The sequence below is a fragment of the Anolis sagrei genome, chromosome 1 (assembly GCF_037176765.1).
Source record: "Anolis sagrei isolate rAnoSag1 chromosome 1, rAnoSag1.mat, whole genome shotgun sequence".
NCBI lineage: Eukaryota > Metazoa > Chordata > Lepidosauria > Squamata > Dactyloidae > Anolis > Anolis sagrei.
Window position 1 is genome coordinate 4,438,436 of NC_090021.1, and position 27,150 is coordinate 4,465,585.

A 27,150-nucleotide genomic window follows, 5' to 3' on the forward strand; every position below is an offset into this window, starting at 1 on the left:
AATACAAAAATGGGCAGTTGGCGGGAAAAGACCCAGAATAAGAGATAAATGGCCAAACGCAAAAATGAAGAAGGAGGCTGGGAAATACCAAGCTTAGAAACATACCACCAGGCCTTTCACATTCAAGGTGTCAAGACCCAGGCAAAACAGCCGCTTAAGGGTTAACAAATGGTGTTTAATAGTAATTAACAACTCAAAAGGGCTCTTATCTGCAGAGCAAAACACAAAAGGAGCCTGCCGCTTGCAAGAATGTAAACAAACAAGAGTCCAGGCAATCTCTTCAGCAAAAGGAAAGCAAGAATAAGGCAGGCAAAAAAGGGCTTGAAGTCAGCAACAAAACACAGTCAGTACAGGAGTCCTAACACAAAATCAGCATGAGGAGCGGCTCGAGGTCCAGATAGGAGACAGGCAGAAGCGTAGAGTGGTCAAGACGTTCCAGGGTCAGGGCAGGAGAAAGACTCACGATTCCAAGCCAGGCAAGGTCAGCAGCACGATCACGAAGACACGGTTCTGGAAACAAAGACTCAAGGCGAGAGTTAGCAGCAGGATACACAGGTACACGACACTTTGAACTCTGCAACAAGACTGCTCCAAGGCTACTCCTTAAATCTCATCAGAATCACTAGATTCAGCTTCAGGTGCATCCATTTCCACAGGTGAATATCGTTCTCTCCATAGTTGCCAGTCTGCACTCCGGGCTGCATCCTGCGAAGCAGTATCTGAAACCCATGAGTCTGTGAACCCTTGGAACTCAACACTGGAGGTTGGAGCATTAAGCACATCCTGGACTTCCTGAATCCTAGTCCAGTCCAGCTCTTCATCTTCACTGTCAGATTTTTAGCAGTCTGCTATGTCTTTAAGACGCTTGGAAATAGATTCCTCATCGCTCTCAGAACTGCGTGCTACTCGCTTTACACCACGGTAATCCTCCGTTTCCATCTCCTCACGAGTAAACCCCTGAAAATCCTCCTCATCAGTAGTCTCAAGGAAAATGTCCCTAATGCGCTTCAGCTGTTGCTGAGCGTCTTCCTCTTCCAAGCCTCGTTTCCTCCTACTAGCATTAGTAGTTACTGAAGGCACACGCTGAGTTACAACACAAGCACTGTTAGAAATACAGTATACTAAGAAAAAATGGGTAAATATGGGGGGAAAATTAAAGAAAAAGAAATAATATTCAAATAATGGAATAGGAGAGAAGAAACAAAATGTAAGAAACTGTTTAAAGGAACAATAAGAGTGTGGAAGAAAGAGAACAATCTGGTAACAATATGGTAAATTAATCACAACAAAGACGTAAATGTAGGTAAAGCATTGAAAGAAGAGGGAAAAGATCAGTTGATGAGTTGTACACAGAAGATGGGAATCCTTTAGAGCAGTGGTTCTCAGCCTTGGGTCCCCAGATGTTTTTGGCCTACAACTCCCAGAAATCCCAGCCAGTTTACCAGCTGTTAGGATTTCTGGGAATTGTAGGCCAAAAACATCTGGGGACCCCAGGTTGAGAACCACTGCATTAGAGCAAAAAGAAATTCAGAATTGGGTAGGAGCAGGAAATTGGATCCAAAGTTGGACGGACTGTAAGACAAAATATTTATAGACGGGGAGAGACGGCCCATTTGAGAAGGTGATGAGGAAATGTTTGAGAGGGGAGAAAAAATGGCAGGAGACTTGTACGAACACATTATAACAGTAAAAGAAGAAATAATAGAGGAACTATTCCAAACATGGAGCATTAATATGGAAATTGATAGGGAAAATATCCAAAGGGTGTCGCGCAGCAAGCTGTTGGGGTTCAGCCTGAGTTTGAACTTGAACCTGATTCTCTGGTTGTTCCTCCTGATGCTAATGAAAGTATATTTACTGATGCTAGTGGAAATGTACCTTTTGATGCCAATGCTCCTGAAATTAGTGAGGAAGAAACTTCTGTAGATTTGGAAAATGAAAGTACCAGTGTTCATGAGAATGTTTCAGAGGGAAGCCATGACCTTTCCCTCCCTTCTGCACCTGATAACTGTAATGACAACAGAAGGGGCCAAATTTGGGAAGACAGAAGTAAATGACTCAGTTTGCGTCGATCCTCCCGAATTCAAGAATTAAAAACATTGGCTTCAAAGAAGAAGGGCGGTTCACGGAACCAATTCTTGAGCTTTAATTGCCTTACGCCGGGCTGACTGTCTCAGTTCAGGCATCGTTTCAGAATTGATGAAGACCTTGGCAGTTCTCCCGGTTCCCTGGCCATAGTTTGGGAAGATTTCTAGGATATCAAGTACGGTTAGTGGATTGCTAACAGGTTCCAGTATTTCATAGAATCATAGAATCAAAGAGACCCCATGGGCCATCCAGTCCAACCCCATTCTGCCAAGAAGCAGGAATATTGCATTCAAATCACCCCTGACAGATGGCCATCCAGCCTCTGTTTCAAAGCTTCCAAAGAAGGAGCCTCCACCACACTCCCTCTGGGGCAGAGAGTTCCACTGCTGAACGGCTCTCACAGTCAGGAAGTTCTTCCTCATGTTCAGATGGAATCTCCTCTCTTGTAGTTTGAAGCCATTGTTCCTTTGCGTCCTAGTCTCCAAGGAAGCAGAAAACAAGCTTGCTCCCTCCTCCCTGTGGCTTCCTCTCTCACATTTCCCAGTGAGGCTTTTGGTTTTGCTTTGTCCATTTAAATTCATGTTTGCTGATTTTGCTGTGGCTTTTGACTTGCATTTTTCCTTTATTTTGTAACCATTTTTCTTCGATAAAAAAGGATTGTTTTTCACAGCCAAGTGTGGTGGATAGTTACCTTAGGGCCTCGTTCCCTGCTCTGGATTGCAACACAAGCGGATCTTAGCCACGTCCCATGCACAAGACTCACAGACAAGAGTAGAAATGAACAGGGAAAGAAAATCTTTACTCTTAATAGCAGAGATGAAATACAAACTTGCAATGTTGCATACAAAAAACAAACAGTGCATGTTCCGTCCTCCAGGATCCTGTTTGCCTTACCTCTCAGCTGCTTAAGGTTCTTCCTTTGCACTCTTTCCAGGGATGCTGCAGTTTGCAAAGGCCCTAAAGCAGGGGTCCTCAAACTATGGCCCGGGGGCCGGATGCAGCCCTCCAAGGTCATTTACCCGGACCTCGCTTAGGGTCAAACTAAGTCTGAAACGACTTGAAAGCACACAACAACAACAACAACAATCCTATCTCATCAGCCAAAAGCAGGCCCACACTTCCTATTGAAATACGAATAAGTTTATATTTGTTAAAATGGTTCTTCATTTTAATTATTGTATTGTTTTTAAGTGTTTTTTGAATTACACATAAGATATGTGCCATGTTTGGTTTTTTTTTTTTTTTGTCGTGTCAGAATAACCAGTCTAACAGAACAAAGCAAACAAACAGAAAAATACACAGCTTGTGAGTTTGGTAGCTGGTTAAATGTCCTTTGACCAGTATCTGGCCACTTGGAGTGCTTCCGGTGTTGCTGCAAGAAGGTCCTCCATTGTGCATGTGGCAGGACTCAGGGTGCATTGCAGCAGGTGGTCAGTGGTTTGTTCTTCTCCACACTCGCATGTCGAGGATTCTACTTTGTAGCCCCATTTCTGAAGGTTGGCTCTGCATCTCGTGGTGCCAGAGCGCAGTCTGTTCAATGCCTTCCAAGTCGCCCAGTCCTCTGTGTGCCCAGGAGGGAGTCTCTCATTTGGTATCAGCCATTGGTTGAGGTGCTGGGTTTGAGCCTGCCACTTTTGGACTCTCGCTTGCTGGGGTGTTCCAGCGAGGGTCTCTGTAGATCTTAGAAAACTATGTCTAGATTTAAGTTGTTGGCGTGCTGGCTGATACCCAAACGGGATGAGCTGGAGATGTCTCTGCCTTGGTCCTTTCACTATTGGCTGCTACTTCCTGGCGGATGCCAGGTGGTGCAGTACCGGCTAAGCAGTGTAATTTCTCCAGTGGTGTAGGGCGCAGACACCCCGTGATAATGCGGCATGTCTCATTAAGAACCACATCCACTGTTTTAGTGTAGTGAGATGTGTTCCACACTGGGCATGCATACTCAGCAGCAGAGTAGCACAGCGCAAGGGCAGATGTCTTCACTGTATCTGGTTGTGATCCCCAGGTTGTGCCAGTCAGCTTTTGTATGATATTGTTTCTAGCACCCACTTTTTGCTTGATGTTCAGGCCGTGCTTCTTGTAGGTCAGAGCACGGTCCAGAGTGACTCCCAGGTATTTGGGTGCGCTGCAATGCTCCAGTGGGATTCCTTCCCAGGTGATCTTCAGAGCTCAGGATGCTTCTCTGTTCTTGAGATGAAAGGCACATGTCTGTGTTTTAGATGCCAGCAAGATGTGCCATGTTCATAGGAATTCATTCATTTTTTTTCAAATTATAATCCGGCCCTCCAACAGTTTGAGGGACTGTGACCCGGCCCCCAGTTTAAAAAGTTTGAGGATCGTTATGAATCGTAATGTAAATATCCGGTATGCAGGATGTATTTTCATTCACTGGACCAAATTTGGCACAAATACCCACTATGCCCAAATTTGGATACTAGTGAGGTTGGGGAAGGGACTGGTTTTATCATTTGAGAGTTGTACTTGCTGGGATTTATAGTTCATCTACAATCAAAGAGCATTGTGATCTCCACCAATGATGGAACTGAACCAATCTTGGCACACAGGACTCCCATGACCAACATGAAACACTAGCAGGGTTTGGTGGGCATGGATCTTGAGTTTGGGAGTTGTAGTTCACCTACATCTGTGGACTCAAACAATGATGGATTCAGAACCAAATTTGGCACAAATGTGAACACTAGTGGAGTTTGGGGGAAATAGACCTTGGCATTTGGGAGTTGTAGTTGCTGGAATTTATAGTTCACCTACAATCAAAGAGCATTCTGAACCCCACCAACAATAGAATTGGACCTAACTTTTCACACGTAACCCAGATGACCAAGAGAAAATACTGTTTTTTCTTATGGTCTTTGGCGACCCCTTGGACACCCTCTCGCGACCCCCCCCCCCAGGGGTCCCGACCCGCAGGTTGAGAAACACTGCCCTAAAGGATACTAGTATCAGAGTGTGCAAAGCCAGTCTGCAGGCCTTCTTTGCAATGATTGGTCTAGGGAGCAGCCCTTTGAGCCCGCCCCTTCTACCAGGCCAGACCTCCATTTTGGAATCCTTCCTGTCCTTTTCAGTTTGAGGAAGGATCTCAGGCGTGCTGAAGGCTAAGCAGCTAGCTCTGGAAAAACCATTGCAAAAACTAAACTATAGATAAGTATTAAGCTATACTGAGTTAGTATATAGATAGCATATTGTGTACTGAGTTATATAGTTATAGAGAGAGAGTTTTCACCCTTTGTTTCATGAACTAACTTTCAGTTATAGATAGGGAAGGAACCTGCTTCTTTCTAAACCACAACAGCTTGAAGTTAGGGTGTTAAGATTCCAGAATCTTATCTGCCACTTGGAGAAAAAGATTATCTCTGTAACTAAAAGAAAGAAAGAATATTTCCATCTATTCACTGTTTGTTTGCAACTTTATGATCTTCCCTAACAGATGAGTTACCCGTGTGCCATTCCATGAATGTTTATGAATATCACTTGTTTGAAGAGTTGACTTCTAACAAGGTCATGCTTTTCTTGACTAGTGGTTTTCAAAAGGTGGGCTCCGCATGTTCATGAAGTTTCACACTTGCAGAACTGATGTGATATCATTTTAACCTTTTCGATAAGGTTATGGCGCACTTATTTCGAATCGGTTATGGAATTTCCAATTCTGGAAGCTTTGGTGCTCCAACACTTTTGTGTTGAAAGAAGGGATTCTCAGCAGGCAGCAAGTGCAATGGCCAAGTGACAAAAAGAGGGCACGTTCCGCCACTGTAGATTACATTCAGCAGGAAATCCTTTTTTCTTTTTCTTTTTTAGTTTCAGGGCTTTGTAAATGGAGGGGCACTTTAGATTCTATGGCATACTAGACTTGAGTAAATACAACATACACAGTGCCTAGCAGGGTCTCAGCAGGGAAGGTCAGTATAACGAAATTAGCGTTGACCTTTTTGACTTTGGCAGGGGGGAAGACTTTTCAATCCCACCGCTGCCACCACTGTAACGTAGATCAAAGATACCTGGGGCAGGGGGGAACAAAGAATTCCACCGCTGTCACCACTGTGAAATAATTAGCAGCTGACCATGGATTAAATATATCAATGACTGATGTTTTTGGTAGATATGACTGCCACCACCTCAGTTTTTATTGGTGTGAGGAACCAAAGGTGTGAATATGTTGTAGGTAAGGTGTGTTTGCCCTTGGTTCTTCTATTGCTTCTTCACTGGCTGACTGGACTTTAAAGAGGTTTCTATTATTGACTTGACTTGGTTCTGAGGAGATTGACAGACTGAGGCATTCACCAGTTAAAAGTGAACTAGAAAAGGTTTATTAAACTTTAAACAAATATCTACTCATAAAATGAGCGGTACAGAAGCGTAATTTAGTTATAGAGACTTAGTTGGGTTAACAAGTAGTTCCACTGAGAATAAAGCCTTTAAAACTGTGAGTTTCCTTAAACACACTGCTCTATTCTTAGAAACAGTATCTACTGGAGAACAGACCCCTATCTGTCTCACACACAGGGCAATAAGCTCTCTTATACTTTCCCTTAGTATAAGAAGACAAGTCTTTCTTTTACTGGCCCTCTCAACACAGTAAAACCCTAGCCCTTGTCTCAACCTTATTCCCTATCCTTAAGGCTCACTTTAAAGCTTTCTTTCCCTGAAAGAACTCTATCTAGCTTCGTCTCCTAAAAATCCCTTCCTTCTGTGTCTGATGTCAAGACACTTCTCTCCCTGTCAAAAGCTGACAGCCTCTTTTCCTCTCTCAACCGACTCCTCCCCTAATTGCTCTGACCAATCAGGAGTCGGCTTGACTCCTCCTCCTGCTTCTGCCTGTCTTTCAAGATGACAGCTACTGACACTCAGGCTTCGGCCTGGACGCCTTAAAGGTAGATTTCACTACAGTCAGCCTTGAAGATGCCAGTTCTCGGTAGGTGCCCCTTCCTCCTCCTCCTCCACATCCCTTACATGTCAGGGGAACGTGTCACAATGGAAGAAGCAGTAGCAGACACCAGCAGATTAAGTCGGGAAGGATGCCAGGATGAGCTGCAGCTCCAGGTGCCAAGCACTTCCCCTGGGAGATGTAGGGCTGTTGAAACTGGCACCCCTGAAACACCCCTTAGCATCTACCAAGGCATCACAAATGTATTTATTTATTTACTAGCTGTCCTCTACCACGCGTTGCTGTGGCCCAGTCTAGTGATCTGGAAAATAAAGTAATTAAAAAGTGTTGGCCTCAAATATATGTAATTTCTTTCTGCTTGTAGGTAAACGGTATTTCTTGTTGTTTCCTTGTCAGTGTTGTTGTGGAGACTGTCTGGTTTGCCTACTCTGGAACATGCAACATATAACTGTCCTTCTTTAGGGGTCCCTTTCAAATCATGATACTATATCTCTCTCTGTGTGAATCACATTGTACAGGAGTTGATTATAAATTGTATGATTTTAACTGTATTTGTGTTTAGATTGGCTGCAGTAATGCTGGAGCGGCCTAAGTCAGAGGAGTCCTGCATGTGCGTTGCCATGGAGACCGATGCAGGAGAGAGGGAAGTGGGAGGAGCTTAGAGGGGAGAGTTTGAAAAAACGACAGTTAAAAATCAGTTAGGGTTTAGGTTTAGAAGAGTGAGCAGTCAGGAGTTAGGTTCAGAGGAGTGAGGAGTAGCGGAGTGACTTTTGAAGCAAAGCTTTGAGGCTTTGAAAAGCTGGGTTTGGCTATTGGAAGTTTCTCAGGCTAGTGCAGCCAAATGGTGAAACAGAGCTGGTATTCTTTTAGTCTAAGGAGAGGCTAAAGAATAGTTTACTTAGTATTTGGTTTAGGGAGGATCAAATAAGGGAAAAATCCCTGTATTGAAACTTTGTCTGAAACAAGTGCTCTACGTCAGAAAGATACTGTGTTACTTGAAAGAATGAACTGTTAAAGTTACAAGTATTATTCCAAGTGCAACAAGGAAAAGTTATGTCATGCAACCACACGCTGTGTACTTAATAAAATTGTTAACTTTTATTTGAAGATTGCCTCAGCTCCATCTATTCTGTGTCCAAAGTGCCATTTCTCACAATATTACAACTTACCTCACGTGGTGGCAGAAACGCAGGGAAAAGTAACCAAATAAATCTACATTCTTCTCTCCAGTCACGCTACAGTATATACAGTGTAATTACTACTAAGTTATTACTTTCTTAATAAAGGAGGAGGTGCAATTGAACAGCCTCCCTTCTAACTTGATGGTAAATTTGGTTCCTAATCGGCAACCTCCATTGCAAATCGGCCAGTTATTTTTAAAATTTGGAACTGGGGTAAAATCTCCTGAATACTGGTTCCTTTCAAATTGGTGGCAACAATAAATCATCCCTCCGCTCCCTTGCTTCTTTTCAAGATTTATCTATATCTATGGCTGGATGACTCTTTGTCAAGAGGGCTTGGATTATGTTTTCTTGCCCTGGTAAAGGGAGGTGGACTGGATGGCCTTAAGTATTTTCTGTTGTTCATGGGGGTTCTGTGTGGGAAGTTTGCCCCAATTCTGTTGTTGGTGGGGTTCAGAATGCTCTTTGATTGTAGGTGAACTATAAATCCCAGCAACTACAACTCCCAAATATCAAGGTCTATTTTCCCCAAACTCCATCTGTGTTCATATTTGTGTAATAAGAAATGCAAATTTGATAAATGTGAATTTAATAAGAATGTGTGTGAATGAATGGAAGGATGTATGGATGGAGTTAATAATTTTGGAAACACCAGTGTAATATTAAGGCTTGCAATGACTAACTACCTGCTTGCTGTTTTGTGATTAAAACCTGTTAATGAGATCTGAAGAGTAAACTCTCATAAGAACGGGACAGTGATAAAGGAAATGTTTGCAACCTTCCTTATGTTAAGAAGGAAGTCAACACAAGCCTTGTGCTTGTTAACACCAATCAAGAAGATCAACACTGAGATGGATCCAGGATGGAAAACGTCTATCATTAATTTGCAACTTTGGGACTACATCAACAGAATATTACTATAAAAGACTCCGTCTAATAATGCTCAAATTGTGACAGACAGAGACGCTGTTCACCCGCCATGCTCTGCTCCATGGGAAGGACAGAGATGGTGTATTTGGAGAGTGGCAGATCTGCAAGGGAGCAGTCTGGTCACTTTCAGGCTTCTTTCTCAGGGGAAGATGAAGAAGGTGATTAACATGTTGTATTAACAGCTTCGCCAGTTGCGGTGCACTCAGGATCTGTTTCAGCAGCACAAAGTGAGCCTGTTTAGAGAACAAGTCTATGATAGTCAAGATAGTGGTGAACCCTTTCTTATCAGGCAAATCCACAATGAAGTCCATTGCAATCTGTTTCCATGTTCTAAAAGGATTAACAGGCCTGTAGCCTGGTGGTGGTGGTGGTGGTGGGTTAACCAATTCATGAGTAAGTCATGAGTCCCCTCAGGGAGATAGGGCAGGTTGAAACCTTAAACCTACAAGCCTGCAAGTTAGCCATGGACTGGAATAATCCCATTGGTTTCCAAATCGACTGTGTAGCCCTTGCACATGTGCCACACTCTTGTATTTATGTATTTATTTATTTACAGTATTTATCTTCCACCCTTCTCACCCTGGAGGAGACTCAGGGCAGATTACAATGTATACATACATGGCAAACATTCAATGCCATAGACACACAACACATATAGACAGACAGTCAGAGGCTATTTAACATTCCAAATTTCTGGCCACCAGGGGAGCTGTCGCTTCACCGTCCACCTGCGACACTGATGAAGCACTTTCCGCATTCCCCGCATGCTTTTGCTGGAGATTTTGTATCTCCTCGTAAATTAGTTAAATTAGTCTCCCCACACATAGGTGGTACCTAAATTTCCTACTTGAGAGATGCAACTGTCTTTCGGGTTGCAAAGGTCGACAACAAGCTACACAATTGATCGGAAGCTCACTCCAACCCAGGCTGACTTCGAACTCATGACCTTTCGGTCAGTAGTGATTTTAATGCAGCTGATACCCAGCCAGCTGCACCAAAGTGCAGCACACCGCTCTCCACCCTCTTTGATCCGACCTCAAGTGATGGGGGGGGGGGGGAGCTGCATTCACAGCCTTCCTTCCCAGAATCCCACTGGACGCTATATGTAGGGCAGTCATTTGGGCCAACCCAATGACATTTGTCTCACACTATAGACTAGATGTGAGATCCCATCAGGACACAGCCTTTGGCTGGTCAGTTCGGCCTCTAGCATTTCAGGAACCCAGCCCTCAATGGTACCGGGCTCATAGGCTATTCCTTCCCGATGAAAGGACACTCAGAGACAAACTCACGGTTATCAGTGTCATGATGTTTAATTATGTAAAAGGTTTTTGGCAAAGTTCAAAATGTATTTACATGATTTCTTGTGTGCAACCATCCAGCATACCTTCCTTGAAGGCATCTGTATTATTTCACTTACTGTCGGCCTCAGGACCTTGTAATGGTTGTTTTTCTGTACAACAATCAAATGCTTGCTGACCTTCTGCACTGCCAGGAAGAGTTAATGTGGAAACAGTTTGTTTTTTTAATTACTATTCATAGCTGTTCATAACAGTCTGGTGTTTACTATGAAGTTGCGCTTCAAGATTCTCAATATGGCTCCTGTTGCTAATGTGAAATAAACCTAATGTGTTTAGTTTGTATACTGGTGTAGGTTTGATTACACTGTTCAACGGAGAAAAAGTTGCGGGCCTGAAAATAGTTGTTCTTTTATGATTTTGGGGTGCTGAAAACGAAAATGACATTTAAAAATGTATATTGGCTCTAGTTTTTATGATAAAAGCAATCACGTGATCATGTATGGTTGAAAAAATGCATGTTGCGACTTACACTATGGAAGACTCTAGAATTTTCTAGAAAGTTTGATGACGCAGTATTAGTGCTGTGTGGCGTGTGCAAAAGCCAGAAAGCCCTCTATAAGGCCAGACTTTTGAACGGTGAGGGTCAGTCAGTTGAAGACTGCGACAGTATCATTAAACATCATTTTACATTGTTCTTTTGACTGTAGTGATGCCTCCTCGCACGTGTGTAAATAAAGCACTATGGAAAAAAGAGATCAAGGCCAATGGACTCCGTCAATGCTGTCAGACTCCTGCTGGAGCCTTGAAAGAGATAATCCTTTCCTTGAATACAAAAGAAAAGTCAAGAGAAGCAAACAGGATATAAACTAAAGTCACGATTAAAGCGACATTTAAACTTTCAGACTTTTCAACTGCATTAGGCCTACTAATATAGTTTCTTGCTGCACAAACATAAACAATAGACTCATTAAATAAATATTTCTCATGTATAAACTATTGGCAATATAATTTGACTAAAATTTAGTAAATATTCACGGTTTATATACATGCAGTAAGGTTAGGCGCATTATCATAATATTAACGAGTTACCTATTGTGGAGAAAATTGAAATAGCTGTTGCATAAAAACCAGAGCCAATTAACACATTCAATTATTATATTTGAATTCAGCATGTTACATTTATTAAGAAACGGCACATTTCGTTTCCGTAACTGAGAAAAACTGAAAATTTGTAGAACAGTGTTATCTATTCTGCCAGCAGTTGCCATATCTGGCTAGTCTCCACAAGTGTGCATTCACAAAGACTTCGAAGAAGGACAGGATGCTTACTTGTAACTGTATTTCTTTCAGTGGTTCTCTGTGAATTCACACAATCCTGCCGGTCAACCCCACAACATCAAACCTCCCCCTTTCTAGCTGCTACTGCGGCTCAGGAACTGGGGAGAACTGGGCTAAGGTGCCTTTTCTGCCCCAGGGAGTAGTGGGTGGGGTTACTGCCCAAAATTAAAAATACAGAGTTGTTGTAGGTTTTTCCGGGCTATATGGCCATGTTCTGGAGGCAAGTTTTCTCCTGACGTTTCGCCTGCATCTATGGCAAGCATCCTCAGAGGTAGTGAGGTCTGTTGGAAGTAGGGAAAATGGGTTTATATATCTATGGAATGACTAGGGTGGAATGACCATTTTCCCTACTTCCAACAGACCTCACTACCTCTGAGGATGCTTGCCACAGATGCAGGCGAAACGTCAGGAGAAAAATTGCCTCCAGAACATGGCCATATAGCCCGGAAAAACCTACAACAACCCAGTGATTCCGGCCATGAAAGCCTTCGACAATACATTAAAAATACGGAGTTTGGAAAGCTTTTGTTAAACTTGAACATAATAGCTATAACTTTTAAAAAATAATCTATCAAAAATATAACATAAAACATGAACAAATATCACAAAATTTTAATATGCAGATTTGATAAATGTGGATTTGATATGATATGTGGGTATGTACGGAAGAATGGAAGAATGAATGAATGAGAGTTGATAATTTTGGAAACACCAGTAAACTGTTATGGCTTGCAATGACTAAACCTGCTTGCTGAAACTGTAATTAAAACTTGCTAATGAGAACTGAAATAGTAAATTGTGATAGAACTGTGACAGTGATAACAGAAATATTTACAGTGTTAAGAAGGAAGTCAACACAAGGCTAACACCAATCAAGAAGAATCGACATCTGGCCAGGAAATGGAGATGGAGAGAGATGGGTTATGGAGAGTGGCAGATTTGCACGGGAGCAGTCTGGTCACTTTGGCCTTCGTTTTCAAGGGAAGAGGAAGAAGTGTGTTTTGGAGTCTGAGATTTTGTGCAGGAAGTCAGGTAGTGCTGTATGGAAAACAGGGATCCAATCCTTAGCATTTTGAAATTATGGAGTTATGGAAGTTTTGGAACTATGAGTTGGCAGGCTGCAGGCAAGCAAGGTCTGGCCTAACAGGTGTGCTGCTCCAAGGAGGGAGAAAGGGATATGGTAATAGGTTCTTGTGGGTTTTTTCGGGCTATAGAGCCATGTTCTAGAGGCATTTCTCCTGACGTTTCGCCTGCATCTATGGCAAGCATCCTCAGAGGTGTGAGGTCTGTTGGAATTAGAACAATGGGTTTATATATCTGTGGAATGGCTGGGGTGGGGCAAGGAGCTCTTCCCTGCTGCAGTTAGGTGTGAATGTTTAGCTGATCACCTTCATTAGCATTTGAAGGCCTGCCTGAGCCTGGGAAATCTGTTGCTGGGAGGTGTTAATCTGTGCCTGGTTTTTTCCTCTCTGTTGTTTAGCTGTTGTAATTTTAGAGGTTTTTAATACTGGTAGCCAGATTTTGTTCATTTTCATGGTCTCTTCCTTTCTGTTGAAATTGTCCACATGCTTGTGGATTTCAATGGCTTCTCTGTGTAGTCTGACATGGTGGTTGTTGGTGTGGTCCAGCATTTCTGTGTTCTCAAATAATATGCTGTGTCCAGGCTGGTTCATCAGGTGCTCTGCTATGGCTGACTTCTCTGGTTGAAGGAGTCTGCAGTGCCTTTCATGTTCCTTGATGCGTGTCTGGGCGCTACATTTGGTGGTCCCTATGTAGACTTGTCCACAGCTGCATGGTATACGGTAGACTCCTGCAGAGGTGAGAGGATCCCTCTTGTCCTTTGCTGAACGTAGCATTTGTTGGATTTTCTTGGTGGGTTTGTAGATGGTTTGTATGTTGTGTTTCCTCATCAGCTTCCCTCTGCGGTCAGTGGTTCCCTTGATGTATGGCAGGAACACTTTTCCTCTGGGTGGATCATCTTTGCTCTCGTGGCTTGTTCTTGATCTATGGTAATATTTGGATGCATGGTGATGAATGCATATGGACATGTGAACGAATGCTGAGTAAAAATGTAATTCCCCTTTGTTAGCCATGCAATTACGAATTCAATGTAGTTGCATAGAATCTTATGTCTAATGTCGTCCTTTGTGTAAAAGGGTAAAAGTTCTGTAATAGTTGATATACTTCCTCGCACTGGAAATTGCAATCAAAGAACCTATGCTTATTCAAAAGTTATTCATGACACAGAAAATATCTGAATTAGTTTTTAAAAGCTAATTAGCGCACAACTCCTCTGCTGTACCAGGGAGCGCACAACTCCTCTGCTGTACCAGCTCCACTGGCTGCCGATCTGCTACCGGGCTCAATTCAAAGTGCTGGCATTGGCCTTTAAAGCCCTAAACGGTTCTGGCCCAACTTATCTATCCGAACGTATCTCAGCCTATCAGCCCGCCAGGACCCTAAGATCTTCTGGGGAGGCCCTGCTCTCTATCCCGCCGGCTTCACAGGTGCGGCTGGCGGGAACGAGAGATAGGGCCTTTTCTGTGGTGGCCCCCCGGCTTTGGAACACCCTCCCTATAGAGATAAGGTCAGCCCCTTCGCTGATGGTGTTTCGGAAAAAACTTAAGACATGGATGTTTGAACAAGCATTTGGATAACCCGACGAAACGAACCTTGACGATTAAGGACTGGTAATTACGGACGACGAATTTGGATTGTGATCCCAGTTACGAGATGTACTTGGATTGTTATTGGTGGCGCAATAATTCTGTATTTTATATGTGTTTCTATGTTTTTAAATTGAATATTGTTGTTTTTAGATGTTGTAAACCGCAATGAGTCGCCGACTTAGGCTGAGATATTAGCGGTATACAAGTGTAATAATAAATAAATAAATAAATAAATAAATAAATAAAAGCCAACCAAGGTTCAAAGATGTGTGTGTTGATAACAATAACAATAACACTTCATTTGTATTCCGCCCTATCTCCTTGAGGGGACTCAGGATGGATTACAACATAACAATGTCAAACATTCAATGCAAAACATAAAACAATACTGTCATAAAATCCCAGGAAAACCCCACATAGGAAAATAACATTAAAACATAGCATCAAATTAAAACCTGACATGATTGCATGGTCAATGATGTTAAATGGGCTAATATGGTATAACAAGGCCCAAATACAGTAATAATTTCCAATTGGAAGTCTAGTAGAAGTCTCTCTTCATCTAATCCTCCTACTCTCCATATGCTAGTGAGCAAAAATAGGTTTTCAGCTGTTTTTTGAAGGAGAGAAGGGGGGTCAGCTTTATTTCCTTAGGGAGGGAGTTCCAGAGGTGGGGGGCCATCACAGAGAAAGGTTAATTCCTAGTGTGTGTCCTTTGATGCGAACATAGGCTTAAATTATGAGTGAAGCTTTTTCCACACTCCAGGCATGTATAGGGTTTCTCCCCAGTTGTCTCCTCAGATGTGAAAGTTGACTTGAATTATGAGTGACGCTCTGTTTCTCCACAATGTGAGTCCTTTCATGCAAAAAAAGACCTGAACTCTTGCTTGAAGCACTGTCCACAGTCCAGCAATTATAGGGCTTCTCCCCAGTGAGAGTCCATTAAAGTGAATATAATTGTGTACAATCAGCAAAAACCTTTCCACATTCCAGACATGTATAGGGTTTCTCCCTGGTGTGATTCTTTTCATGTGATCATAGACTTCAACTCTGAGTGAAGGTCTGTCCACACTCCATTTATAGGGTTTCTTCCCAGTGTAAGTCCTTAAATGAGAATGTAGACCTGAATTATGAGTGAATCTCTGTCAAATCCAAGTATTTATAGGGTTTCTCTCCAGTGTGAGTCCTTTAATGAAAAAGTAGACTACCATTATGAGTGAAGCTCTGTCCACACTCCAGGCATGTATAGGGTTTCTCTCCAGTGTGAGTCCTTTGATATGAATGTAGACTTCCATTATGAGTGAAACTCTTTAAACACTCCAAGCATTTATAGGGTTTCTCCCCAGTGTGAGTCCTTTGATGTGAACGCAGACCTGAATTATACATGAAGCTCTGTCCACACTCCAGGCATGTATAGGGTTTCTCCCCAGTGTGAGTCCTTTGATGCGAACGTAGACTTCCATTCACAGTGAAGCTCTGTCCACACTCCAAGCATTTATAGGGTTTCTCCCCAGTGTGAGTCCTTTGATGAGAACGTAGATGTCCACTGTCAGTGAAGCTCTTTCCACACTCAAAGCATTTATAGGGTTTCTCCCCAGAGTGAGTCCTTTGATGTGAACGTAGATCTGAACTTCGAGTGAAGCTCCGTCCACACTCCAGGCATGTATAGGGTTTTTCCCCAGTGTGAATCCTTCGATGTGAACGTAAACCTGAACTATGAGTGAAGCTCTGTCCACACTCCAAGCATTTATAGGGTTTCTCCCCAGTGTGAGTCCTTTGATGCGAACGTAGACTTTCATTCACAGTAAAGCTCTTTCCACACTCCAAGCATTTATAGGGTTTCTCCCCAGTGTGAGTCCTTTGATGTGAACGTAGATCTGCACTCCGAGTGAAGCTCTTCCCACATTCTAGGCATGTGTAGGGTTTCTCTCCTGTGTGAATCCTTTGATGTATATGTAGGTTTCCATTACGAGAGAAGCTACGTCCACACTCCATGTATTTATAAGGTTTCTCTCCAGTATGAGTCCTTTGATGTGAACGTAGGTCTGGACTTCGAGTGAAGCTCTGTCCACACTCCAGGCATGTATAGGGTTTTTCCCCAATGTGAATCCTTTGATGCGAACGTAAACCTGAACTATGAATGAAGCTCTGTCCACACTCCAAGCATTTATACGGTTTCTCCCCAGTGTGAGTCCTTTGATGCAAACCTAAGTGTGCACTCTGAGTGAAGCTCTTTCCACACTCCTGGCATGTATACGGTTTCTCCCCAGTGTGAGTCCTTTCATGTGAACATAGATCTGAACGCTTAGTAAAGCTCTTTCTGCATTCTAGGCAGGTATACGGTTTCTCCCCAGTGTGAGTCCTTTGATGTGAACGTAGATCCGAACTCCGAGTGAAGCTCTTTCCACATTCTAGGCAGGTATAGGGTTTCTCCCCCGTGTGAATCCTTTGATGTGAACGTAGATTTGAACTCAGAGTGAAGCTCTGTCCACACTCCAGGCACGTGTAGGGTTTCTCCCCAGTATGAGTCCTTTGATGCCTATGTAGACCCGAACTATTAGTGAAGCTCTTTCCACATTCTAGACATGTATAGGGTTTCTCCCCAGTGTGAGTCCTTTGATGTGAATGTAGACTTGAAATCCGAGTGAAGCTCTGTCCACACTCCAGGCATGTGTAGGGTTTCTCCCCAGTATGAGTCCTTTGATGCCTATGTAGACCCGAACTATTAGTGAAGCTCTTTCCACACTCCAGGCATTTATAGGGTTTCTCCCCAGTGTGAGTCTTTTGATGTGAATGTAGACTTGAACTCCGAGTGAAGCTCTGTCCACACTCCAGGTATTTATGTGCTTTCTCCTCCATGTTGAATTTCTCCTCCATGTTGAATTACAGTAAAAATACTTGGCTCTTCTTTTTTTCCTTTCTTATCTGTCAGTGAGGCCAAGATTTCAGAAAAATCATCACCTTGAGAGGAGTTCTACTTCCTATATTATTGATTTCCTCATTGCACCCAAGAGATGGCTCCATAGAATCCTCATTTTCCTGGTTAAGAAAAAGAAGCAAAAGAACAAAGGTGAAAGCCAGAAATGTTCTTTACCTGCAAACTGCCCCCCCCCCTTTCCCTTGATGGGTCATGTTGGAAATGGGAATACCAAGTAATGCAGTCTCAAGCACATACACAGATGCCAGCACATGCAATCACAGACTCTCAAACAAGAAGGGGATGAATTTAGAAAAAAAGAAGAAAAAGAAAAGGGGGAGGGAAGAAGTAAAGAATGAATGATGGAAGGAAAGGTAACTGGAGCATCACTTTGATTTCCTTGGTCGAACACTAAAGCAGTGAAGGCAGACAGGCAGAAAGAAATTGTGCTTTCCAATATTAAAGGGCGTCACTCATAGAATCATAGAATCAAAGAGTTGGAAGAGACCTCATGGGCCATCCAGTCCAACCCTCTGCCAAGAAGCAGGAATATTGCATTCAAATCACCCCTGACAGATGGCTGTCCAGCCTCTGTTTAAAAGCTTCCAAAGAAGGAGCCTCCACCACACTGAGGCAGAGAGTTCCACTGCTGAACGGCTCTCACTCACTGGATAATGGGCTTCCCTGAATTATCAGGATGTGCTAAATGCTGAAGGACACAAAGAATACTGGGCTGCCCCCTTTCGCACAATGGGTCCCAGGCCTGCTTCCTGAGAATTCCAAATTAGACACCTGCTGCCACCAAAATTCCTTTCTTTTTCCAAAGGAATCCTACAGTCAGCCATGACCCTTCCTCCTCAAATGTCTAATTCAAAACCATATTGTGACTTGCTGGGATGTTCTCAAAACAAGCCTCTGCGGAACAAAGCTCCCTTCAAGGAGCCATTCACTCTCTCAGGTGCAAAGACAAGTGCAGCTCCATCCACGAAGCCCCCCCCCCCCCCGCTAACCTCTTTGACCTTTGTCCACTTCCCCTTTTCCTTCCTTGTCCTCTGTTCAGGGAGATTTTCAGCAGCTGAAGGAGAGCTAGAGAAACATAGGCTTTTCATGCAGGGTCCTTCCTAGGAATGTCTTTGGACTTGCAGCTCCTGCCCATCATCAAAAAGATGCCTCATAAGGAAGAGGACACCACATCTCATAGCAGGGAGCATACCTCCATGAACTAAAACTGTGTCAAACTTCTGACATATTCTCATGGATTACCATGTGGATAGGTGCAAGTGTTGGCAAAATTACGGTTTCCCTGCCCGAAGATTGGTTTATTTGGATCCTACGTGAGGACTTGTGGCCAACAACTTCAGAACTTTCGTTGCAAGTTTGGATTAAATGTTGAGTATTGTTTATTACACATGTTCCCCCTTGTTTCAGGTTTGGAAAGACCTTATGGACATCTGAAGGACAATATTTTAATGTTTGTTTTAGTGAAATCTAAAGATTTCAGGCGGGGAATGTTATGCCCCAGGCATCTGCAATACTGTGTTTGCCTTGATAGTTTGACCCTCTTGGCTTTCTGTATTCCTAGTGTGGCAGCCGTTAGGAGAAAAATAAAATAATAATCATAATTTAAAATGAACAGATGGTCTTACTTAAATTCACCCGGTTCAGAGGAGATTTTGCAGAGTAAGGGAAAGAATCAACAGATGGTATAAATCGATAATGAGGTCAAGATAACTGTTCAAAAGGACATGTTTACACAAGCCGAATGTTTAAGCTGAATAAAGAAACCAGAGAACTGGCAAACACATAGATCAATAAATATTGATCCGAGACTGGAACATCTAAGGTCATATAGTGAGAGAGCGCCATCTCCTATTTAATGTAAATAGCAGGCAATTTCAGAATTTTTTTTTATTTTAAACAAGTTTCTTTGGTTTTCATATTAACAACTAAATAATTGAGGCTGAATTTAGCTAAAAGGAGATTGCCTTGATCAAATCTTATGTTATAAATATATAAAACTATAAATCATTAAGAGATCAAGGAAATTAAGACCAATTGAACATGGCATCTGGAAATAAGGGGTAAAAGGTTAATAGTTATATAAAGTGGGCAAATGTTTGGGGTCATAATGGCCTTGCCAAAAGAGTGTCCTTGGCAACTGTACATGAAGAACAGCTGTTAATGATTGTACTGTGTAAATGTCAGGTCATTTCTGCGCATGTGTAAATCAGTGACTTTATGCTATAAATACTGAAGCAAGTCTGACTTCCAACTTGTGGCAGACATTGTGATCTGTACACCCTATCTTGCTTGAGAGTAAAGCCTGAAATCGACTGCTGTCTCCGTTCTTTTCCTTCCTGATTGTGCTCTAAATGATCTCGGGTAATGTATATTCCGCAACACTAGATGTGATGTAATAGCTCCTCCCTTCTCTCTCAGTGCCATGCTTGTTGCTCCTCCCTCTCTCTCTTAGTGCTATACTTGTGCCCCCTCGATGGACTGTCACCTTGTCGTGGTGAGGGAGCTTGTGTGTTCAGATGAACCTGTAGGCACAACAACTGGAGTCATGCACTCCCAGGAGTGGCCGCGGTTGAGGTTCCAGACCAAGCACAGTCCGAAGACCCAAAGACCTCAACGGCGGAGCAGGCGGAGGATAACATGGTACATGTTACAACGGCTGTGAAGGCAGAAGAAGGCTGCAACTGATTGAGAAGCCACGGTCATTGTGTTAAACTACACCACTCTGTGAAGACTGTGTGTTGATCAGCTATGCACTGACCTCCACACATTAAAAAAACTCACGCACAGGCGTCTTCCAAAGAAAATAAAAACAAACCAACCAAAGTCCCATGGCGATCAGCGAGTGGCGACGGGGGCAGGACTGTGAAATCTGGAAGCCCCTAGTCACAGACTGGCACATGGGCGGTGGGTACGGACTCAGTCGTTCTACCTCAAGGTCCGAGGCAGTTGAGTAGTTCGGCAGCTGTATCCGCGACTGAGCAGCCCTTTTGAGGATCCACTCTGCTCACCCCACATGGGGAGGGGGCTAGAAAAGGTGCCCTAAACATAGTCTGCCTCTCTCATCCCTGACTGGACTGCCGCGTCCAGTGGGGTCACCACCCTGCGGCCAAAAAAGAAAAATGAACTTCGGTACATGGAATGTACGGACACTGATGGGCAACAGTGACAGTGAACACCCCGAACGCAGAACTGCCATCATTGCAAGGGAGCTGGGACGCTTCAACATCGACATAGCAGCCCTTCAGGAGACCCGGAGAGCAGGAGAGGGACAGCGGAAGGAAGAAAAAGGAGGCTACACCTTCTTCTGGAAGGGACTGCCTGAAGAAGACCAAAGAATGCACGGAGTTGGCTTTGCTATCAGAAATGATCTGGTGAAACATCTGACCAAAGCACCCACTGGCATCAATGAACGACTCTCAACCCTCTGAATTAATCTTGCTAAAAACCAACAGGCAACCATCATAAGTGCCTATGCACCAACACTAGATGTTGATGAAGACATCAAGGAGAAATTATGCTGTCAGCTGGACACCGTCCTATCGGGGATACCTAAGGAGGACAAAATCATCCTCCTGGGGGACTTTAATGCAAGAGTCGGGCGAGACTTCGACCTGTGGCCAAGGACCATAGGAAAAGACGGGGTTGGAAACAGCAACTCGAATGGCATCCTGCTTCTCACCAAATGTGCGGAACACAACCTTGTCATCACCAACACACTCTTCCGCCAGAAAAACAAGTTCAAGACATAATGGAAGCACCCCCGGTCAAAGCACTGGCACCTCTTAGACTATGTAATCACACGCGCCAGAGACCGCCGTGACGTGCTCCTCACAAGAGCCATGACAGGTGCTGACGACTGCTGGACCAACCACAGGCGATTCCGATCAACGATGGCTCTCAAGATCGCCCCCAAGCGCAAGGCGCTGCGGCAGACAAAAGTCCTTTGTCCCACCCTGGTCATTCCACAGATATATAAACCCATTTTCCTACTTCCAACAGACCTCACTACCCCTCAGGATGCTTGCCATAGATGCAGGCGAAACGTCGGGAGAAAATGCCTCTAGAATATGGCCATATAGCCCGGAAAAACCTACAACAACCCAGTGATTCCGGCCATGAAAGCCTTTGACAATACATATTCATTGAGATGTCTTGCAAGGGACTTCTTGGATTTGGACAACAGCCGTTTCGTCGGAAAGTGGTAGACTGCACAAGAGAGCCGGCTCTCACGATGCCTCAACACCTTTGACTTGGTGGCTCTTGGTGTCGGCAGTACACTTGAGGCAGGAGTTTACGTTCTTGCTGGGGCAGCTGCTCAAGAAAACTCAGGGCCTGCCATTGTCATCTCCTTTCTGATTGCTGCACTGGCCTCTGTGCTGGCTGGACTTTGCTAGGGGGAATTTGGTGCTAGAGTTCCAGAGACCGGATCAGCATATCTCTAAAGTTATGTAACTATTGGTGAGCTGTGGGCATTCATCACTGGCTGGAACCTGATTCTTTCCTATGTCATTGGAACATCAATTGTCGCGAGAGCATGGAGAGCAACGTTTGATGAACTAATCGACAGGCATATCGAGAAGTTCTTTCAATAGTACATGTCTATGAATGCTCCTGGTGTGCTGGTGAAATTCCCAGATGTCTTTTTTGTTGTCATTATCCTAAGCCACAGTAGCAGCTTGAAAGGGGGAGGTTTGATATTGTGGGGAGGACGGGCAGGATTGTGTGAATTCACAGAGAACCACTCAAAGAAATACAGTTACAAGTATGCACCCTGTCTCCCTTCTACAAGGTCTCTGTGAATACACACTTGTGGAGACTAGCAAGCTGTGACTACAGATGGCGGGATAGACATCAAACTGACAGCTGTATGTAAGCCAAAGACATTATGTTTATTGCACATTAGCAATAGGAGACATATTGAGAATCTTGAAGTGCAACTTCATAGGAAACTCGACTGTTATCAACAGACAGCCATTAGTGGTAATGGAAAAAACAAACTGTTTACACATTAATTCTTCCTGACAGTGCAGAAGATCAGCAAGCATTTGATTATTATACAGAAAAACAACCATTACAAGGCCCTGAGGCCAACAGTAAGTGAAATAATACAGATGCCTTTGAGGAAGGTATGCTGGATGGTTGCACACAAGAAGTCATGTAAATACATTGTGAACCTTGGCACATCCGGAACGTTTTTACATGAATAAACATCATGATGTTGACAACCCAGTGTGAGTCCTTTGATGTATATGTAGATTTCTGTTCATAGTGAAGCTCTTTCCACACTCCAGGCATGTATAGGGTTTCTCCCCAGTGTGAGTCCTTTGATGAATATGTAGATTTCCATTCATAGTGAAGCTCTTTCCACACTCCAGGCATGTGTAGGGTTTCTCCCCAGTGTGAGTCCTTTGATGTATATGTAGATTTCCATTCATAGTGAAGCTCTGTCCACACTCCATGCATTTATAGGGTCTCTCCCCAGTGTGAGTCCTTTGATGTGAACGTAGATCAGAGTTTGTCCCTGAGTGCCCTTTCACCGGGAAGGAATTCTTCTTAACAGGTGGTTGGACTGGATGGCCCATGATGTCTCTTCCAACTCAATGATTCTATGATTCTATGAATTGTCTATGAGCCTGGTACCAATTTGTATACACAAACACAAAAATCAGTTACATCTACTTTAAAATCACTTGTTTAAAACCATCTCAAAACACCATGCTGGCTCCGGTCAGTGTAGTGGGTTTCCTATTATTGCCATAAAACCACTTGAAAAATCACATCAAATCAAAAATGAATGTAGACATCCATTCTCGGTGAAGCTTTGTCCACACTCCAGGCATGTATAGGGTTAATCCTTAGTGTGAATTCTATGATGTCTATGTAGATGTGAACTCTTAGTAAAGCCCTTTCCACATTCCAAGCATTTATAGGGTTTCTCCCCAGTATGAGTCCTTTGATGTGAACGTAGACTTCCATTATGAGTGAAGCTCTTTCCACATTCCAGGCATGTATAAGGTTTCTCTCCAGTGTGAGTCCTTTGATGTGAACGTAGACTTCCATTATGAGTGAAGCTCTTTCCACACTCCAGGCATGTATAAGGTTTCTCTCCAGTGTGAGTTCTTTGATGTGAATGTAGACTTTCATTCGTAGTGAAACTCTTTCCACACTCCAGGCATGTATAGGGTTTCTCCCCACTGTGAGTCCTTTGATGTATATGTAGATTTCTATTCATAGTGAAGCTCTTTCCACACTCCAGGCATGTATAGGGTTTCTCCCCAGTGTGAGTCCTTTGATGAATACGTAGATTTCCATTCATAGTGAAGCTCTTTCCACACTCCAGGCATGTATAGGGTTTCTCCCCAGTGTGAGTCCTTTGATGTATATGTAGATTTCCATTCATAGTGAAGCTCTGTCCACACTCCATGCATTTATAGGGTCTCTCCCCAGTGTGTGTCCTTTGATGTGAACGTAGATCAGAACTTCGAGTGAAGCACTGTCCACACTCCAGGCATGTATAGGGTTTCTCCCCTGTGTGAATCCTTTGATGCAAATGTAAACTTCCATTCTTAGTGAAGGTCTGTCCACACTCAAAGCATTTATAGGGTTTCTCCCCAGTGTGAGTCCTTTGATGCGAATGGAAGTGTGCATTCTGTTTGAAGCTCTTTCCACACTCCAAGCATGTATAAGGTTTCTCCCCAGTGTGAGTCCTTTCATGTGTGCGTAGATATGAACTCTTAGTAAAACTTTTTCTGCATTCTAGGCAGGTATAGGGTTTCTCCCCAGTGTGAGTCCTTTGATGTGAACGTAGATATGAACTGCGAGTGAAGCTCTTACCACATTCTAGACAGGTATAGGGTTTCTCTCCTGTATGAATCCTTTGATGTGAACGTAGTTCTGAGCTGCGAGTGAAGCTCTGTTCACACTCCAGGCATGTATAGGGTTTCTCCCCAGTATGAGTCCTTTGATGTGAATGTAATTCTGAACTCGAAGTGAAGCTTTGTCCACACTCCAGGCATGTATAGGGTCTCTCTCCAGTGTGAATCCTTTGATGCGAACGTAGACTTCCATTCTCAGTGAAGCTCTGTCCACACTCCAAGCATTTATAGGGTTTCTCCCCAGTGTGAGTCCTTTGATGTCTATGTAGACCTGAACTATGAGTGAAGCCCTTTCCACATTCTAGACACATATAGGGTTTCTCCCCAGTGTGAGTCCTTTGATGTGAACGCAGATTTCCTCTCTCGGTGAAACTCTTTCCACACTCCAGGCATGTAAAGGGTTTCTCCCCAGTGTGAATCCTTTGATGTGAATGTAGACTTGAACTCCGAGTGAAGTTCTGTCCACATTCCAGGCATGTATAGGGCTTCTCCCCAGTATGAGTCCTTTGATGTGAACATAGATCTGAACTCCAAGTGAAGCTCTGTCCACACTCCAAGCAAGTATAGGGTTTTTCCCCAGTGTGAATCCTTTGATGTAAATATAGAGTTGAACTCCGAGTGAAACTCTGTCCACACTCCAGGCATGCGTAAGGTTTCTCCCCAGTGTGAGTCCTTTGATGTGAATGTAGACCTGAACTATAAGTGAAGCTCTGTCCACACTCCAGGCATTTAGATGCTTTCTCCGACATGTTGAATTTCTCCTCCGTGTTGAATTGCAGTAAAGATACTTGGCTTTTCTTTTTTCCTTTCTTATCTGTCAGTGAGGTCAAGACTTCAGCAAAATCATTACCTTGAGAGGAGTTCTACTTCCTATATTATTGGTTTCCTCATTGCACCCAAGAGTTGACTCCACTGAATCCTCATTTTCCTGGTTAAGAAAAAGAAGCAAAAGAACAAAGGTTAAAGTCATAAATGTTCTTTACCTGCAAACTGCCCCCCCCTTTCCCTTGATGGGTCATGTTGAAAATGGGAATACCAAGTAATGCAGACATCATGGTCTCAAGCACATACACAGATGCCAGCAAAGGCAATCACTGATTCTTAAAGAAGAAGGGGATGGATTCAGAAAAAAATAGAATAAAAAGAAAGGAGGGACGGAAAAAGAAAAAAATGATGGAAGAATGGGAACTCCTTCTAATACTGGAGGATCACACTGATTTCATGGGGTTGAACATGGCTTTAGCACAGCAGATTAATCCCATCTTTCGGCATCTTTGGAGGCTGTGCTCAGTTCCGGCCACAGGGGGTGATGTTGCTCCATCGCTTTACTGAAGAACTTTCTTTGTTCGTAAACTTTCCTCCAATTTCTGATCGAAACGCCGTGACTAAAATACCTCCCTGCTTAATGTGGTTCCTATTTTATCTACTCACATTGCTGTCTTTGATCCTCTAGGTGGGCGGGGAGCTGGGCTTTGAACTGTCAACCTTTCGGTTGGCAAGATTTATTGCAGCTGCAGCTGGGGGGAAAGCCTATATAATATCTCTATCTGTTGTCTGTCTTCTCATTGTATAATCAGCGTTGAATGTTTCATAGAATAATAGAATCAAAGAGTTGGAAGAGACCTCATGGGCCATCCAGTCCAACCCCATTCTGCCAAGAAGCAGGAATATTGCATTCAAATCACCCCTGACAAATGGCCATCCAGCCTCTGCTTAAAAGCTTCCAAAGAAGGAGCCTCCACCACACTCCGGGGCAGAGAGTTCCACTGCTGAACGGCTCTCACAGTCAGGAAGTTCTTCCTAATGTTCAGGTGGAATCTCCTCTCTTGTAGTTTGAAGCCATTGCTCCGCGTCCTAGTCTCCAAGGAAGCAGAAAACAAGCTTGCTCCCTCCTCCCTGTGGCTTCCTCTCACATATTTATACATGGCTATCATATCTCCTCTCAGCCTTCTCTTCTTCAGGCTAAACATGCCCAGTTCCCTAAGCCGCTCCTCATAGGGCTTGTTCTCCAGACCCTTGATCATTTTAGTCGCCCTCCTCTGGACACATTCCAGAGGAGGGCTATATGTGTTTGCTATATATGTGTTCTGTGATCCGACCTAAGTCCCCTTCAGGATGAGAAGGGTGGAATATAAATACTGTAAATAAAATAAATAAACGATGCTTTCTAATATTAAAGAGAGTCACTCACTGTATAATGGGTTTCTCTGAATTACCAGGAGGTACTAAATGCTGAGGGACATCAAGATTACGGTGCTGTCCCCCACCCAACAATGAGTCCCAGGACTGCTTCCTGAGCATCCCAAATTAGACGCCTGATGCCATCAAAACTCCTGTCTTTTTCCAAAGGAATCTTGCAGTCAACCATGACTCTGCCTCCCCACTCGTCTAATTCAAAACCACATTCAGCTTTAAATACCTGGTCGAACACTTCTCATATAACAGTGTGCAGAAGTTATTGATACTGTATATGTTTAACTGTTAGAATATATTCGTGTTGGTAACAGTAGCTGAAGCTAGAGCTAACTGGTTGTATCCACGGTGGCGTTGCCAAGGAGACCAGGCAAGAGAGTGAGAAGTGGGAGGAGCCTAGCAAGAAAATGTTATCTGCGTTTTGAAAAGAAGCAGTTCAGTTGGGAGTTAGCAGTCAGAGTTAGCAGTTGAGAGAGGAGAGTGGAGAGTGGAGAAGCAGTGTGTGCGAATAGCCAGAGGTTTCTTCAGTCTAGGAAGGCTGAAGGGGAAAACCTAAATAGTTTCTTTAGTCAGAGAGGACTAAGGGAAGCTTGTTTAGATCACTAGTTAGGAAAGAACTAGAGATCTAGGATTTGATCAAGAAGAGATCAAATTGGAAGGCTATTCACATTAGGAAACATTGTTTAATAAAGTGCTTCACCACAGTAAAAGTCAATCACAAGTTGTGTCATCGAGAA

General features: G+C 43.5%; 1 protein-coding gene and 1 pseudogene across 1 annotated transcript in view; both read right to left on the reverse strand.

The window, feature by feature from the left end:
• Nucleotides 1–14,627: 14,627 nt before the first annotated feature.
• The window catches only part of LOC132761660 (zinc finger protein 420-like), a 72,616-nt pseudogene continuing 60,093 nt past the window's right edge, over nucleotides 14,628–27,150 (reverse strand).
• The window catches only part of LOC132761654 (zinc finger protein 850-like), a 64,320-nt gene continuing 60,097 nt past the window's right edge, over nucleotides 22,928–27,150 (reverse strand). The window contains exon 2 of the mRNA XM_060754724.2: nucleotides 22,928–25,148. Coding sequence (XP_060610707.2) covers nucleotides 23,194–24,969 — 1,776 coding nt within the window. The 5' untranslated portion in view covers nucleotides 24,970–25,148 and the 3' untranslated portion in view covers nucleotides 22,928–23,193. The remainder of the gene's footprint in view (nucleotides 25,149–27,150) is intronic.